Raw genomic sequence first — 18,018 nt, 5'->3', positions numbered from 1 at the left:
GACCCACAGGCCTATATTGGAAACCATGGAAGAGGGAGCAGGATGATTTCTTTCTAATTCTTCACACTGTAATGGTGCCTTAAGGCTCAAGGAAGAAACAACCTACCAGCTGGAGGGCCCTTGAACTTGGCATCTGCAGGGCATCTACTTGCCCTGAGTCAGGTAAGCCCTGGTGTTTTCAATGTGAGAGTTTTCTTTAAACCCAATGGTCATGTACTATAAAGATGTGTACAATTCCACAAATACTACTTGTCAGGCCACATCCCCAGGCAGGGACTCCGGAGGCTTGGTCTCTATAGGGACTAGGAGCTTGGCTGGTATGGCTCATCCAACTCCAGTGTCCCAGGTAAAGTTCTAAATCTTGGGACTCACACAAGTGATGGCGGACCAGAACGGAACGTCCTCGGTCCAGGTGATCAATAGTCCTGTTGGTTTTGCCATCCCATTTTACACAAGAGGAAACTGAGGCACAAAGAAACAATGCAGCCAAGCACATGGCTCGCAGGCAGGGATGGTAGGTCAGTTAACACCCCAAGACATCACCCCAAAACACCCCAAGGCTCCAAGGTGAGGCCTGGCTCCATGGACCCATGTCACAGTGTATAGGCTCCAAGGTGTGCCCATGGTGGAAGCCTCTCCACTCCAGGCACTCTGGCTACTAGGAGTCATCGAAGCCCCTCCATAAAGTCCCAGTCCCCAGAAGGGGCCTTTCACTTCGAGACCCAGCTCAGGGGCAGGTGAGCAGACTGGGCCCAGCCCCTTACTCTGTGGGGAGACCTCAAGGCAGCTATTTTCTTCTGGGCCTCAGTTCTCCTATCTGTAAAATGGTCATGGAAATGTGAGTGGGACAGAGACAAAATAATGAAAAATAGATTCTCAAGTCTTTCTACAAAGACAGAAAGCTCATCTGCTCATTAGGGTGGCAGGGGAATGGTTTTGCCACAAGCAGGGGGAATGGATGAAATGACCCTGGGGAGCACCCTAAGCCCTCCAGGCTTGTGGAAGAGAGAAAGTCACGAGGTGAGGTGGAAGACATGGCAGGCCTGGAGAGGTAAAGTGAGCCCCCATTTCCCACCTGCGTGTGACCCCAGGCCCTTAACCTGAGGGCCCCCATGGCCAGCACTGACTTCCAAGGCCTGGCAGCAAGCAGGCCCCTCACTAGGCAGCCTCCCCTCCCATGTTGAGCCCCTAATAAAAGAGGTCCTGGGGGACCAGACGTGGGGTCTTAACCTCAAAAGCTCCAAATCATCAGGGAATAGACAGAAGCTTGGACATATGTTCACACATATGTGCACAGACACACACACACAGAGGAGCACAAAGCACCAGCAACAAAGGCCACCACCAGGGCCTGGCATCTGGAGGAGGGGTGGGAGGCCCCCTGCCCCAGACAGGGTAAGAGACCAGCCATAAAAATTAGAGATCAGAGCAAGCAAAAAAGGACAGAGGGCCAGGAGAAAGGATGAAACAACAAAACAGAAACTGAGAGCAGGGAAGGCAGAGGGAGGGAGAAAGAGCAGAAGGGGACCAGCGCTAGCCAGGTTTTCCGACACCGGGCACAGGCTTGGTCAGGCCTGTGCAGTCACGCCAGGCCCCTGCCCAGCTGTCCTCTCCACCTGGAGCGCCTTCCTCCTCCTCTGCCTCATGACTGGATCTCCAAACTACAACCCCAACGATGTCCCCTCCAAGAAGCCTTTTGTGATTGGCCCTCTGCTGGCTCGAGGGCTTTCTGGAATCCTGGGATTCAGGCTACCCCGGGTCTCACCAGGGTCCCACTCAGAGCTTCAGGACGCTCTGGTTCTGACTTCAACAAGCGCTCCCCAAAGCTTCCACTAACCCCCACGAACGGCTTCTGCCCATGAACACAGTGGACCTGGGGCCAGAAGCAGGGTCCTCAGTGGGCCTGGGTCAGATGTGGTGACCTTGCCCGGAGAGGAGCCCGTCTGGCAGGGAATTTCACAAGGTCCGCTCAAGACTGGCAGCTGTTTCCCTCCCCCGCCAGCCAATGGAAGGCAGTGAGCCAATAACTATCTTAAATAACCCGAGTAATAAAAACGGCCTATTAAGAGGGCGGAAGGCAGCCGCTCCCCGGCGGGGGCCTCTTCGTGGAGAGTGCAGGCAGGGGCTGCGTGAACCCGCACATTCCGCAGTCCTCCAACTGGCCAGGAGTGCTGAGCAGGCGTCTTGGGGACAGCGCAGGGCAGGGCAGCCCCGCCCCGCACGCCACGCGGAGGGCTCCAGCCCCGGCCACGCCCACCCCGCTCTCCCGCAGCCCCAGTCCATTGTCCCCCTGTTTCTCGAAGTCCACGCCTTGCGCAGCCCCATTTCCAGATAAGGAAACGGGGGCTCAGAGAGGCACAGCCACGCTACCAAGGTCTCGCAGCCCAGGAACAGTGGAGACACCCAGTAGCGTCCTCTGTCCCTGTTCTAAGTGCAACACACAGGCCCTGCCCAGCGCTGTCTTGTTCAGAGCTTTCTGCCTGACAGCCCAACGACCGCAGGATGCAAGGCAGGCATGACAACAGGGGCAAAGGAGACCGGGCATTTCACCGAACTTCAGCAGCCCGGGTGGCATGGAAAGCTGGAGAGGACACAGCAGTGTGGAGAGGGCCAGGGCTTCCAATGACTTCCACTCCACCCACACCGAACTCACCACTTTACAAAGGGCTTCCACCGCCTCCCGAGGGCAGGCTGCATATCCCCATTTCATAGAAGTGAGGCTCAGGGCAGGAAAGCTGCCTTCAGGGGGCAGGCCCCTCCTTAGGCTAGTCATGACATAAAGGCTGGCTCTCGATCTGGCTCCCTGGCTTCAAATCTCATTTTGCCACCTCCCAGCTGTATCCTGGCTCAGTTCCTTCCGTGTCTCCATTGCTCTGCATCAGGATCTCTGAAATGAGCCAATGATGGTGCCCTACTCACAGGGTTAGGACGAGGCTCTGTGAGTTACATGTGTGTCAACTGCTTTGAATGGAGCCCTGCAGAGTAAATGCTGTACAAATATTTGTTTAATAAATTAATAAATATTCATCGAGCTCCTACTATGCACTGGCACTGTTTGAGAGCTCACTTGTCACATGGCATCATCACACAATATTGCCACATGGCAGGACATGTTTGCTGGGTCCCGACTCTGAGCTCTGGAGGGTAGATGCTGTGTCTGCTTCCCCTGGTGCCCACGTGGTGGGCCTGCCACACGGTGGGTGCTCTGCCTCTGAATGAGAGCACCAGAGCTTTGGCTTCTCAGACGTCACACCCAGCAGTCTCATCCCCCCAGTGAGAGGCAGGAAATGACAAGAATGAGCTCCTTGTGCCCTGGCTAAGCTCAGGGCTGATGGAAAGCAAAGGTTAGGGAGTCTCCAGCCCAGGGCGGAGGCCAGCTTCCATCCTGCCCCAGAATGACCAGTGCTCTCTCCTGCTCTTGTCAGATGACAAGAAGCTCTGGCCACTGCCCTGGGGACACTTCGCAGCAGGACAGAAGGAACATTAATGTAGAGCCTAGAGTAGAGGCACAGCCAAGCCTTGGCTTTGCTGTGAACTCCGTTTCTCTCTGAGTATAGTTTCCATGCTGTGCCGTTACACACGGCTTAAATGAAACCTCAAGAAAAGTACTGGACAGATGTACCTTCCACTCCTCCTGCCTTCCCCTCCCGTCCAGATGTGGCCCCTCTGTGGCTAAGGAGCCCCCTTACCCTGAGCTCCTCCCCACTCAGGGCGCACCCCCCATAGGATCCTCTCCAAAGAGCAGGGGCAGGAGCCGGCTACAGGGACTTAGGAACCTCATCTGCCTGCTGCTGCCAGTGATTCATTTGCTTCTCAAGAAATAATTACTTCCCAGCACAGTCTTCACAGCACAGCAGCCACCTCCTGTTCTGCTGCCCGCTGTGACAATATTAGGACAGGTGCTGGGGAGACCCTGCTCCCTGGCCTGTCTCCTGCCGGCCTCCTCAGCCCTCAACAGCCTTCAGTGGCATGGGACAAGACCACCACCAGAGAAGAGCCCTGAGCTAGGGCTCTGGATACTGAAATGGGACTCCATGTGAGATCAGAGGCAGATTTCCTTACCTCTCTAAACTGCTCCTTTGTGAAATGGGCATAATCAATTCCTACCTCTTGAGGTCGCTCTAGTAATTATGGCTTAAAGAAGTCATCACTGAACCTAGCACAAAATAAGTGTTCAAGGGGCGGGGCTTTAGCTCAGTGGTGCCACACCTGCCTCACAAGCACAAGGTCCTGAGTTCAATCCCCAGTACCAGGAAAAAAATAAAATAAATAAGTGTTCCATAAACAGCATTAAACCCCATTCTGCAATGTTTTCCTATCACATTGTTCAATTGTTTTTGTTTGGTTTTGAGACAGGGTCTCACTCTGTAGTCTAGCCAAGTCCAGACAAAGGTCTGGGCTGCACAAGGCTCTAGGGCCCACACCACAACTCAGGGAACATGGCCAGGCACTTGCCTGGTTTATTACTGAGTGACAACTACCTTCTCTTGTACCAGGGACTAGAATGAGAAACCACATCCTGCCCAGAAAGCTAAGCACCTAGTGCCCAGCATGGGCAGGAAGGCACTCTCCTGGTAGAGGCATAGTGTCACAAATCACCAGCCTCCCACCTGGCCTGAACCCTCAAACACCTCATAGGCTGGCAATACCCTCACTGGCTGCACAAGCCACAGAAGGCAGGGAGAAGATGGTGACCTGTGTCCCTTCACAGTGCCAGCACAGCTTCCCCTCTGCCCTGTGAACACTTCCTATGTAGCACTTCTTTGGAACCTTATCGTGTACGTACAACATGCTGTAGCTATGTAAACCCACATCCTCAGGACACTGAGCTCAGCATCCCCATTTTACAGATGGAGAAACTGAGGCTCGAGCAGCAAAGAGTCAAGGCTAAGCTTATTCAGTTTTTCCCTCCTGCATTGGGCCCAAATATCTGGCACCAGGCACTAAGTGTTCATTGAGACATGCTGGGCCAATATATTGACACTGAAGCCTGGGGCTTTGGAATCCAAGTCCAGACCTTTCCTTCCACATGCAGTGGGGTCCCTAGATGCTGGGTCTGTGCCACCTGTCCTATACCCCCTCCCCTCTGGTGCCTTCTAGCAGGCAGTAGCCAGACAGGGAGCATGGAGTCCCCCCTCGCTGCACAAATATTTACTTGGTTGCATGGACTCTAGCCAGCCCTGGCTGGCTTCATGGGCAGCAGCAGAAGAAAGACCAGGAGCCAGCTATGGCAGAGCAGAGATGGTGGAGGCAGTGGCAGGAGCAGAAACATCTCAGGCAATGGAGTTGTGATGAGGGAGGAAGTGGGAGCCCAGGGCAGGAAGCCCAGTAAGTCAGGGAGGAGGCACACACCCCTAATCCTGAGCCTGGGGGACAGGAGGGCTGTACCCTTCCCTGTCCCCAGACCCTCTCCCACCATCTGTGACAGAGAAAATAAACGGAACGCTAGCCCAGCATCCTCTGCTGATACCATCAAAAGCCAGGGCTGCAGATAGACAAAGTCCCCAGCTTTCTGGAGTCACTGAGACACAGCAGGATTTCAATCGATTCTCCTGGAAGTCATCGCATCTGGCTGCGGCAAAGGGTGTGTTCAAATTCTGGTCTACCCTTCTGTGTCCTTCAATACGAACACGTGTGAGTATTCAGCTACCAACATGAAGAAAGAGCCTGGGGGCTGTGTGCGCATGCATGTGTGTGTGTGTGTGTGCACGCGTGTGCATGTGTGTTCGTGTGCACACATGCTGGGGGGGGGCGGTGCATCCTCTGGGCCAAGCCAAAAGCCCCGCCCCACATTCCTTAGCAAAGGAATCTTTGGCATCAGCTGTCTGCTGCTTCCTTTTCTTTTCTGGGACCGAACTCCCTCAACTCCCTCTAGTTTAAGGCTCTGAAAATCCTTCCCAAATTTGTCCCCAGGGAAAATGCCAGCCCAGCCAAGAGATTCACTGATATGATTCTCAAGAGAACTGAGGACCTAGATGGAGGGGTTTTGTGTGTTCCTTTTCTTTCTTTCCTTTTTCTTTTAAAGGAAATTAGGAGAAAGGGCTGGGGGAGGCAAGAGACTTCCGGAGGCACAAATCAACTGCTAAGATGGGCCTAACGCCCTTCTGAGATGCCAGACAAAGAGGCAGCCCTATTTCCCTCCACCCCCAGCACCATCTCTGGCGCCTTCCATGGGACAGAGAGAGCAGCGACGTGTCCTGAAATGGATTTGTTGGGCAGTCCAAGGCTGTGCCCAGAAGCCCTCATAAATTAAGGGAACCGACTTTGCCCAGGGAAGAGGGGTGGGCAGGAGTGGAGAGCATACTGGGAGCCTACTGAGCCCCAGGGACCTTAACACAGAGCTCATTTATCCCTTCCCAGCCCCAGGGAGCAACAGCAAAGTGGCTTAGGCAGCTCAGAGAGGCCAAGAAACCTGCTCATAGCCACACAGAAACAGGAAGGGCAGAGCTGGGATTCCATCTGTGTGAACTTCAGAAATATTGAAAATGTGGATGGAAATGGCAGACAACAAAGCCCTGTGAGATCTTTCTAGGGCGGTCTTCGGGCCTTGGGGCATTCAGGGGCCAGCACCCCCACCTGCTTGAGGGCCTCCAGGGGGTGTGACATGATGGGAAAGGCAGGGGACACTCCAGCTGACCCACCCACCATCCCTTTTTGGAAACCTCCATTCTGGCTGACAGCCCAGCCCCTTCCGGCTCATAGGCAGAAATAGCTGTGACAAAAGTCCCTCCCATCTCAGAAAGAGGCTTTTAAAGAAATGTTTAAAACAGACATAGAGCAAAGCAGAGCAAGTTCTGCTAAGCCCGACTGCAGCCAGTGATGTGGGCAACACATTGGAGTGGTGGGCTGGGTGGGTCAGCGCCCTCTGGGCCTCAGTTTCCCCAGGTCTAAAATAAAAGTGCACAGCTGAATCCGCTGTTTTCAAAGTGAAACTTCCTTGAGCTACCTCATGGGAGTCCAAGAGAAACAGCTGCTGGGGTTGATGTGGGTCAGATCCCAGGTTCTCACTGTCCCTGCTATGGCCCCAAGGGCTCTGAGGGGCCAATCTAAAAATCATCACACCCCTCTGGACTCTCAGACCACCCTCCAATCACCCCAGGCACCAAGGGAAAACAAATCTAGCCATCAGCATGGGAGGGAACAAAGCCAGCCAGCTCCAAATCACACTGGGCCTGGAAGTCCAGGAGGGCCACAGAGGCTTTGGACCAGGGGCACCACGTTGCCCAGAAGGCACCCTGCCCAGAAGGTAGCTATGCCAGCACTACCAGCCCTGGGCAGCTTCCTCACCACCAGGCTACAGGGAATTTTTTTCTTGACACCCCCTAAGTATGCCAGCTTCCTTTCCCAGTCAGTGAAGAGAAAGGAAATTATCCAAACCGTGCAGCCTGGTGATGGGCTAGGCAGTACTTCCCATGCCCCTAATCTGGACCCTGGAAGAGCAAGGAGGACAGGGAGGCCCAGAACAGAGAGAGACCACAGCAAACACCACGTTGTCTCATGAGGCAAAAAGATGAGCCATGATCTAGACCACTTCATCACAGACCTGAAGTACAGAACAAGCTGATGGGATCACCCAAAGCAATCCTGCCATGTAAAGGTGGAGGACCTGAGGCTCAGAGAAGCCTAGCAATTGGCTGGAGGTCACACAGCACACAGTGGCAGAGCAGGACCTGGAGTCCAGGTCTCCTGCATACCAATTCCAAGAGCTATCCACCTGTTTAGAGTTCAGACAGATTCAGCAGGAACCTCCCAGGGAAAGCACCCAGCTTGCAGACTCAGAACAGGATATTTTGGTGGCACTGGGTGGTGACACAGTGAAATGTTTGTTTTGGTTTCCAAATCAACGCTTGACAACCTTGTCCTCTATACAGTTTCAGTGACCACATTTCCCACGTGGTAAAGAGCTACTGGGCCGAGGGGAAACCAAAGAAGCGGTGAGCAGGGCCAGTGCTGGGATACCCCAGCCAGGAGCTCTGGTCCCGGTCAGTGTTTCCAAAGCATGGTTTGTGTACCACCAATGGCACATGAGATGATATTAGGTGGTACACGGTGATTTTTAACATTTAAAATACATTTGGCAAATAAATAAACAAAGTGCAGTCATCTATACAGTATTCATTAGCAATAAAAAGGAACATCCCAGCTGGGGATTTAGCTCAGTGGTTCCACCCCCTGCCTCAAAAGAGCAAAGTCCTGAGTTCGATCCCCAGTACCAAAAAAAAAAAAGGAACATCCTACATGCTACACAACAAATAAAGCTCAAAAACATGACTTAAGTGAAAGATCTTGCCACACTACATAGTACATAATTCCATTTATATGAAATGTCCAGGAAAGGCAAATCCATAGAAACATAGTAGATCAGTGACTGCCGGGGCCGGGTGAGGATGAGAACTCCCAGAAAATGGGCATGGAGGATCTTTTTGGGGGATGCACATGTTCTAAAACTGGATTGTGGTGATGGCCGCACAACTGTGAATTTTCTAAAGATCACTGATATACTTAAAACAGGTGGATTTTATGATAGGCAAATTATGCCTCAGCAAAGTTATGAAATTATTTCATATAAGTAGCAGTGCAGGTAGAGTACAGAATAGGGCCACAAGTCATGGATATAGGACTCAAAAAACCTCCAGCTTAAAGAACACTGAGCTACATGTGCTAGGTTGTTAGGGAGACAAGAGGGAAGCTCCGAGGCTGTGAGTTGCTACAGGTGACGGCAGGAAACCCTGCAGGCTTTTCCTTCCCTGGCCAGTGGCCATTCATTGGACTCTTCTTGGGGTCCATGCTAGGCACCCTGGGAGGACCTGACATTTCCAGTGGCCAACAGTCCAGGCAAACACCTTAGTCTCATCTCTCTACCCATGACTTCTCTTATGGGAAGAGGATTAGAGGTGGGCAAAGAGCTCAAACTCAGATTTCTATATTGTTGAAGCTGGTAAGACCCTTTGAAATTGTGTAGTCAAGTGGTTCTTACACTTTCTTTAAAGGTCACTGTATGTTCACCTTCCTCCAAAATAAAAATAATGTAAGAAACTTCAACATAGTACATTATAAGAAAAAAACAGAATGTTATGTGTAAATTTATATTGTAAGCTCAAGTACCTTTCACTACCATGCTAAATTCAGTCAACACAATTGATGAGGCTCTTGCGATACATTAACACTGAAGATGGGCACTGTGGGTGACAGTTCCATATTCAGGTTACCTCTATCCCCAGTTTCAGCTGCCGAGCATGAAAAAGATCTTACCACACACAGATAAGTAGCTACAGGGATGGGAATCATTTTAAGCAGCTTGCATAGCAGTCTAGGAATACTCTTTAGACAAACAGAGAAAGGGAGCAAGACACTTTAATTCACAGACAACTATAAACAAGTTAGCACATTAATAGTTAGCAAGTTGTATGCTGGACTCCAATAAGACAACATTAAGAACTTAAAAGTGAGTGGGAACATTCTTATGACTGTATTACCATCTAAACATATTTTAAATAATAATTTTTAAGAAATATTTAAGGAACCCCAAAAGCACCATTGAGGAAGTTTAGAACTTCAAGAAGAAGAGTTCTAGCCCAAAGATACTTGCTTTGGAAAAATTCAGTGTAAGCCCTTAATCAAATTCAGAAAAGATGGATCTTTGCAATTCACAAAAAAAAGAGGAAGAAGTGTGCATACGCCCCAGAAAGGGAGAAAGAAAGAAGGATGCCCACACTTCACCTGTCTCAGCAACACCGGCTCATTGCGGGCCAGTGTCAAAAGCTGATATCACACCCCACACCCTGGGTGCAACTTGGACAGATCATTTCTCAGCGCCAACCCACCTCACTCTGACACTGGGCATGGTCGTCCTATCTCCTTAGTAGCCAGGCCCAAAAAACACACACACAGTAAAACAAACACCATGCAAGCCTGTGGCATGACGACACAGTCAACAGTGGCAGGCGTGAGGGTTCACCCCTCCCCTCTCTGAGTTTCACCATTAAAAGCAATTGCCTCTCGGGCCAGGGATTTAGCTCAGTGGCACTGAGCCTGCCTCAAAAGCACAAGGTCCTGAGTTCAATCCCCAGTACAAAAAAGAGCAGTTGCCTCTTTCCCTGGATGGACCTGGTAAGGTTGACCACCAGAGGCACAGTAGTAGCCTCCCTACAAAGGGCACCAGGCCATTCTTAAATCCTCCTGAGAGCAAAGTTCTCCAGGGGAGAAGCTCATCCCCCAGAAAGCTATGCCATACGTGGGAGACCAGACCAGCAGCTCCAGCCATTTCTGCTCTCTGCTAGCTGGACAAAGTGCCGATCACGGTTAATAACATCCACTTGATTATCTTATGCCTGGTGAAAACCATTAGCTCTTACTCTCCCCTTAAGCAACTGTGCGTGGATTTTACTATTCCCATTTCTCTGATGAGGAAACAGGCTTGCCAGTGGCTTGACAATCTCTCCAGCAGGAGATGGAGTTAGCATCTGAATCTTTCCTAGCTGCTACTGGGACAAGGGAAGGAAGCCCACACTAAGCTCCCTGGGCAGATTTTAGGGATGAAAATTAAAAAGTCCTTCTTGGTTCAGAGCCATGGCTCCAAATGCAGAGTTGACAGCAGCCCTTGGCCCAGGGGGTCCTCTCCCACGCAGGCCTGAGACAGTACAGACAGACCCCCTCCTCTTGTGCAAAAACAGAGCAGACATCAGCATCCTTAGCCAGCCTGCAGGCAAGCAGTCACTTTCCCAGCCAGGGAATCTGGGTTGGGCAGGAACACACTAACCAGTCCTCCGGGAAGTGTGACCCCAGCTCCAGCTAGAGTCTGTGGTCTGGGTCCATCCAGTGTCTTCCCACCCAAGGTTACTTCCTCTTGGGGGTCTCCAGGGCTGACTTCACTGGGGCTCAGTAAACCATGAGACTTGGGGCATGTGGAGAAGAATAGGCATTTTCAGAAGCTTGTAGCCAGCCTGCTGTAGTTTTGGCTCTCCAGGCCAGATAGCTGGGCCTTTCAGAACTGGAGTTCTGAACTGGAGTAGCTGTCCCTGGCCCAAGGGGATAGGGACAGATCCATGCACTGCCCCACACATGATCTTATTTAATTCGAGGAATAAAAAGGCAATGGGATGCTCAAGACTTTTTTTTTCTTTTTACTCACTGAGGAAGGGGAGCCTATCTCCCGCATCTTTGGGGAAATAGTCAAATCCTAATTTCACAGTATATTGGGCAAGCCGCTCTGGGCAAGTTACTTTGAATCTCTGCCCCTCAGTTTCCTCCTCTGCAAAATGGGATGACACTGCCTCACACTGCACTGTAGTGAGGATGAAATGAGATCATATACACCGCTGGATATTACGTCCTTTAGGAAAGAATGTATCCCAACCAGTGACGGAGCCGCCGGGATCTCCCCACCGTAGTCAGCGCCTGCCCGTTCTCGGCCGGGATCTAGGTAACCGAGTCTCCCTAGAGCGTGCAGGGCGCTCTGCAAACCCAGCTTGCAGCCCACCTGCCGGGCGGCCCTCCTCTCTCCGTCCTCCCGCGTACACACACGCCGAACCTGGGCGCCCCCTCCAGGGCGTGGCGGGGGAGGGGAGGCTCCACTCACCTCCGTTTGTATTCGTCGCGCTCCCGCTTCACCTTGGCCAACACATTGTAGAGCGCGCGTATCTCCGGCGTGATGGTGTCGATCTGCACGCCCACGCCGTCTGGGTGCACCCACGACACGCCGGGGCCCTGCACGGTCTCCACGCCGCCGCCGCCCGTGCGCCGCACCTGCGTGTAGCTCCAGATGGTGCCGGGCAGGCGACCGTAGTGCTGCGGCTGCGAGCCGCCGGCGGGGGGCAGGCCGCCCAGGGCCGCGGCGTTGGCGTTGGCGTTGGCTCCGGGCGCCGGGGGCCGCAGCAGCTCGGGCCCAGTCTGTACGGCCTGCTCGCGGGAGAAGGTCTTGTAGCGGAGCCGCCGGTCGCGCTCGCTCTGCTGCTGCTCCAGCTGCTTCTCCAGCAGCCGATTGCGCCGCTCCAGCTCGTGCACCTTGGCCAGGAAGCAGCGGAAGCGCACGTTGAGCCCTTTCAGGAGGTGGATGTTGGAGCCCAGGTCGTCCCGCAGCGCCGCAGTCACCGGAGACGGCCCTGGCCCAGCCCCGCCGCCGCCGCCACCACCCCCAGGACACCCGCCGCCGCCGCCGCCGCCGCCTCCGGGCGGGCAGCCGAAGGCCAAGGCCATCTCCCCGAAGAGTAGCGAGTTCACCATGCGCCGGCTGCGCGGCTCAGGGCCCCGGGCCCGCGGCTCCAGATGCGGCTCCAGCTCCGGGCAGGGCTCCCGGCGCGGCCGGGCCAGGGAGGGGGCAGGCTCCAGCGCAGCCGGACGGAGGCTCCAGATGCGCGCCAGATGCGGCCTCCGCAGCAGCAGCGGGCCGGACGGTCCCGGGACGCCGGCGCTGAGGAGAGGGAGGAAACACGGCCGCTCCTGGGATGCAGAGGAGGCCGCGGGGCAGCTAGAGGCTAGAAGGGTCTTAGAACCCACCGCCGGCGCTGTCAGAGGCGCTGTGCAGGGGCCGCGGCAGCCGCGCGCGGAGGACTCTCGCCGGCGCTGCCCCTCTGCGACGGGCCCCGCCCACTGCAGACCCTAGCCCCTCCCTCGAACCGGTCCCCGCCCATCCGTCCACCCTCTGCGGCGTTCCCGAGTACAGGCTCCGCCCTCAAGGCCCCCACACCGGCAGCGTCGGGCCACGCCCACAGAACGCAGCTCCGCCCATCCCTGCTCCGTTTCCTTCTGCGCCGCAAGACCCGCTGCTGCAGCTCTGGCTCCGCCCCGCTCCCCGACTGGACCACGCCCTCTCCCGCGTTCGGTCCGGTAGCCTGGCTGGGGTCTCTGTCCCAGAACGCAGTCCGCAGAGCTGCACCAAGGACGGGTTGGCTGGATCCGTGGCCAAGCCAGCCCAGTCTCTTAACGGGGACAGTAGCTCCGGTAGTGCTCGCTTCCACCTTTCCCACTTCGTCTGCAGAGGAGGCTCGGCTTCTCTGTCCTCCCCCTCCCCAAATTCCCACGGATGCGGATGACTGCCGCCTGGAAGGGAACCACAGCATCCGAAGGTGCTTGGCAGTCGCCCCCACTCCAACCTGGTCGGCCCAGGGCGCCCTCCCAGGGGAAGCATCGCGCTTCCGCCCGCAAGTCCCCCATGCGGCGGGTCCTGGGCTCCCCTCCTCCAGAGCTGGGATCCCGACATCCGCCTGGTCACTGTTATACCCGGGCCCGCGGAGGTCAGGCCCAGGAAGATCAAGCAGAGACCCTCGCGAATGACACCCGCAAGCTCGGCCTGGGCCTCCGCTGAGCTGCAGCGGAAACCTGGCCCTGACTCACACACGCACACTCACACGCTGAGAACCAGCAGCATGGCTGGGGGTCCATTACCTCCCACCGCCTTAGTAAGGGCAACATGGAGGAACCCGTCCAGAGCATTCATTCGTTCATTCATTCAGATGTTTTCACACCTGCCAATCTAAAGGCTAAGTTCTCCAGTCTCCGGAGCAGTGCAAATAGTGGTGTATGTCAGGTGTCACACTCCTTCGTTATCCCCATTTTACAGGAAAGGTCGTTGAGACCTACGAAGGCCTACAGATCCCGAAGCACATGCATCAACCTGGCTTCCTGATCCTTTCCACTTTTGAGCCTCACCACAAACCTCAGAGGAAGGGGACCCCCACCTTTGAAAGCCTGTGGCTTACAGCATGAGCTCTGAGCCAGAGAGGTGGCATGTTCCAGATCCTTCTGGCCAGATTTTTTGCATTGCCATTTGATTTTTGTCTTTTACGTTTGTCCTGTCTCCTTGCGTGTAAGCTTAAGGGTAGATAATAGTCTCACAGGAATAATGGCTTGGTATTCTTGGTGACAAAAGAGATATAAAGAAGACACAGGCTTGCTCTGTGGTGGTGTGGCTGTGATGTTACTCTTCTGTGTTTTTCATTCCGTCTCAAGAGTAAACCCTCCGCATATTTCCCTCCCTCCACCCCAGCTCCTCCATCCAAGCCAAAACAGACTCACCTTTGAGCTTCAAAACTGACCTGTCTGGAAACCTTTCTTTACCTAACCCAACCTATATGCTCTTTATTCTCTGTTCCCTCTTCTCTTACTCATTTTGTTTGTTTACCTAACCTAAAAAAACAAAACCCTTTGCCTTGAAGAAGGGGTTCTTGGACCCCACCAAGACAAATGAGGATAGAATTCTGAGGAGTCCAAAAAGTCCTTGATGAAATCAAACATCCATTCATAATTTAAAAAAAAAAAACAGGTATAAAAGGTCCTTGTCTTGCTAGGTGTGGTGGTGCATGCCTATAATCCCAGAACCTTGGGAAGCTGAGGCAAGAGGATTGCCATGAGTTCAAGGCCAGCCTGGACTACATAGAAAGACCTTTCTCAAAAAAAAATTTTTTTAATGACCTTATCTCAATCTGATAAAAGCCATTTATGACAAACCAAGAGCCAACATCATATTAAATGGAGAAAAACTGAAAGCTTTCCATCTAAAATCAGGAATAAGACAAGGATGTTCATTATCACCATTACTGTTCAATATACTTCTCAAAATATTAGCCAGAGGGCTAGGGATTTAGCTCAGTGGTTCCGGTGCCTGCCTCAGAAACTCAAGGTCCAGAGTTCGATCCCCGGTACAAAAAAAGAAAAAGTCAGTCAAAATATTAACCAGACCAATCGGGCAAGAGAAAGAAAGAAATAAAAGGGATATGTGTAAGAAAAGAAGAAGTCACATTATCACTATTTGCAGATGACATGATCCTCTACAGAGACGACCCAAAAAATTCCACCAAATGACTCTTAGAATTAATAACCAAATTCAGCAATGTAGGAGGATACAAAGTCAACACACAGGAGGGTGGGAGAAAGAAAGAGACAAGGAAAAAAAGTGAAAAATAGAAGGAAAAAATGGAAATAAATCTTTTGTATATAATGAGGGGGAATGGGATAAAATAAAATAAAATTTATTTTAAAAAATAAACACAAAAATCAATAGCATTTCTGTACAGCAATAATAAACTCACTGAGAAAAAAATTAGGGAAACAATACTTTTCACAATAGCATCAAGAAAAATTAATTACCTACCAATTAATTTAACCAAGGAAGTGAGAGACTTATACAACAAAAACTACAATACTCTGAAAAAAAGAAGATAGAAGAGGACACTAGAAAATAGAAAGATATCCCCTATTCCTGGATAACCAGAACCAATATAGTCAAAAAGTCCATACTTCCAAAACTCTTATACAGTCTTAACACAATCCCAATCAAAGTATCGATAACATTGCTTGCAGAACTAGAGAAAACAGGGGGCCAGGGATTTAGGTCAGTGGTTCCGCCACCTGCCTCGCAAGCACAAGGACCCAATTTTGATCCCTGAGAGAGAGAGAGAGAGAGAGAGAGAGAGAGAAAGAAAACAATTCTAAAATTCATATAAAACCAAAAGACACCTAAAATAGCAAAAAGCAATCCTGGGCAACAAGAGCAAGACAGGAAGAATCATAATTCTGGACTTTAAGTTATACTACAAAGTTACAGTGATATAAACAACAGACATGTAGACCAATGGAACATAGTAAAAGATGTAAAAACAACTTTATGCACATTCAGCTACCTGATCTTTGACAAAGGAGCCAAACACTTATGCTGGAGGAGAGATAGTTTAACAAATGATGTGAGGAAAACTGGCTATCTACATGCAGAAGATTGAATCTAGACCCATATCAATCACCACGTACTAAACTAAGATTAAAACAGAAATACTTAATCTGCTGGAAGATAAACTAGGTAAAACTCTTGAAGACAGGCATAGGAGAGGACTTTCTGAACAGAACCCAAATTGCACAAGAGATATCATCAAGAATCAACAAATGGGATCATATCAAATTAAAAAGCTTCTGCACAGCAAATCAGCAATCACCAGAGTGAAGAGACAACCTACAGAAGGGGAAACAAAGTTTTGGCAGCTATTCCTCAGACAGAGCACTAATAGCTAAAATATAGAGAGAAAAAAATTAGACCTCCCAAAATAAAAGACCCAATCAAAAAATGAGCAACTGAAATGAATAGACATTTCTCAGAAGAAGAAATACAGATAGCCATTAAGTAAGTAAAAAAATGTTCAGCTTCTCTGACCATTACAGAAATGCAAATTAAAACAACACTGAGATTTCATCTTATACCAAAAAGAATGGCTATCATCAAGAAATCAGATAACAGGCTGGGGATTTAGCTCAGTGGTTTCGCTGCCTGCTGCACAAGCGCAAAAAAAAGAAATCAGATAACAACAAATGCTGCCAAGGCTGAAAGGAAAAGGAAGTCTTCTTTATTGTTGTGAAAAGGTAAACTACTACAACCATTGTGGAAATCAATATAGAGATTCCTCAGAAAACTAAAACTAGAAATTCCATTCAACCCAGATATTCCCCTCCTAGGTATCTTCCCAAAAGAGTTAAGTCATCATACCATAGTGATACATGCACACCTGTGTTTATAGCAGCACAACTCACAATAGCTAAATCTTGGAAGTGGCCTATATGTCCATCAACAGATGAATGGATAAAGAAAATGTGATATTTGTACACAACAGAGTACTACTCTGCCATAAAGAAAGATAAACGAATTATTTGTAGGGAAGGGCTGCACCTCGAGGCTATAATGTTAAATGAAATAAATCTGACACACAAGTTTAAATATCACATAGTTTCTCTTATATGAGAAACCCAAAATATACATGAAGAGCAAAGTGAAAGATAGATAATAGGAAAAAAGGGAGATGAGGGAACAGGGAAGGAGGGTAAAGAAAAAAATGCAGCCAGAAGGGAAGGGAAGGATTGGGGAATGTAGAATGAACATGTACCAACTCTTCACAATGAATGTAACCATTATGTACTGTAAACATGTATTAATAGAGAAAAAGAGTTCTGAGGAGTCCATGACACTTCGATGGACCAAAGTTTATCTTTATGTTCACTAATCGCTAAATGGCATTTAGCACTTCAATTATGAGTGTAGGCAGCAAGTAGATGACACTGATTTTATCACTAATAGAAATCACAGATAGGTCAATAGTGCACTACAGTTTACTGTAGATATCCTAAGATATCATATCAGTCATATTAGACCACAAAGCTACTATATCACAATTTTTTTAGTACTTTGACATCTGTATTTTAAATTATTTTCATTGCATGCATTAAAAGTGTATCCTAATGCATTTTAAAAATTATTCTGAGAAGGATCACTAGGTTTCACCAGATGCCCAAGGGGCCTATGGGGAGGATCTGTCTTGTCACAGAGTTGCCCTGGATTTGAGGTATGAAGCCCTCCTTGAGGGGCCAGAGCAGCCCTGTCCAGAGCACTGAGAGGTTCAGACATTCTGTGATCACATTTTGGTTTTGGTTTTGGTTTTGGTTTTGGTTTTTTGAGACAGGGTCTCACTAGGTAGTTCATGGTGGCCTTGAAGTCCTAGCCCAGGCTGTCCTTTAACTCACAATGATCCTCTTGCCTCAGCCTTCCAAGTGCTGTGATTACAGGCATGCACCACCATGCCCCATCTCTTCAATCACTTATTGGGTACCTACTTGGGCACTGAACTCTGAGGAAGGGGGTTTGGGAGCTCTAGGGGAACTTCTGGAGGCAGCCAGAGAGCACCCAGAGGTGCAAGAGGGTGGGGGAAGGAAGGAAGCCAGACTTGCAGATGGCTGAGCAGAGGCCAGATAAACTGAAATATTTGGCAGAGGTGGTACCTGAACTTGAAGGATTTCAGTTGAGCTGTGGAGATACGTGCACAAACGAGATGGCCGGAAAATAGTTCTGTGGCCACATTGGAGCTAAAGTTAGATGCCATGCATGTTGCTTTCCACATCTGGGGTGAGTAGGGAGGTCGACCTAGTAAATAGCCTTCCAGCTAGGGACCAACATCTCCGTTCCTTGGGCTGAGAGGGTTTCCCTTGACATGAGACTTTTAATGCCAAAACCCAGAAGACCCCAAGCAAAATAAGATGAGTTGGTCC

The 18,018-nt window shown here is 50.6% G+C and overlaps 1 protein-coding gene across 3 annotated transcripts in view; it reads right to left on the bottom strand.

Moving 5' to 3' along the window:
• The window catches only part of Iffo2 (intermediate filament family orphan 2), a 40,977-nt gene extending 28,410 nt beyond the window's left edge, over positions 1-12,567 (bottom strand). For all 3 annotated transcript variants that reach the window (XM_004850410.4, XM_021262929.2, XM_021262930.2), the window contains exon 1: positions 11,579-12,567. In XM_004850410.4, the coding sequence (XP_004850467.1) occupies positions 11,579-12,222 (644 nt within the window). In that variant the 5' untranslated portion in view covers positions 12,223-12,567. The remainder of the gene's footprint in view (positions 1-11,578) is intronic.
• Between the last annotated feature and the right edge of the window lie 5,451 nt (positions 12,568-18,018).

Source organism: Heterocephalus glaber, unplaced genomic scaffold (assembly GCF_053883595.1).
Source record: "Heterocephalus glaber isolate CG9 unplaced genomic scaffold, H.glaber_assembly_v1.0 deba00001452, whole genome shotgun sequence".
Taxonomy (NCBI): Eukaryota; Metazoa; Chordata; class Mammalia; order Rodentia; family Bathyergidae; genus Heterocephalus; species Heterocephalus glaber.
This window is presented reverse-complemented; position numbering and strand designations above follow the sequence as displayed.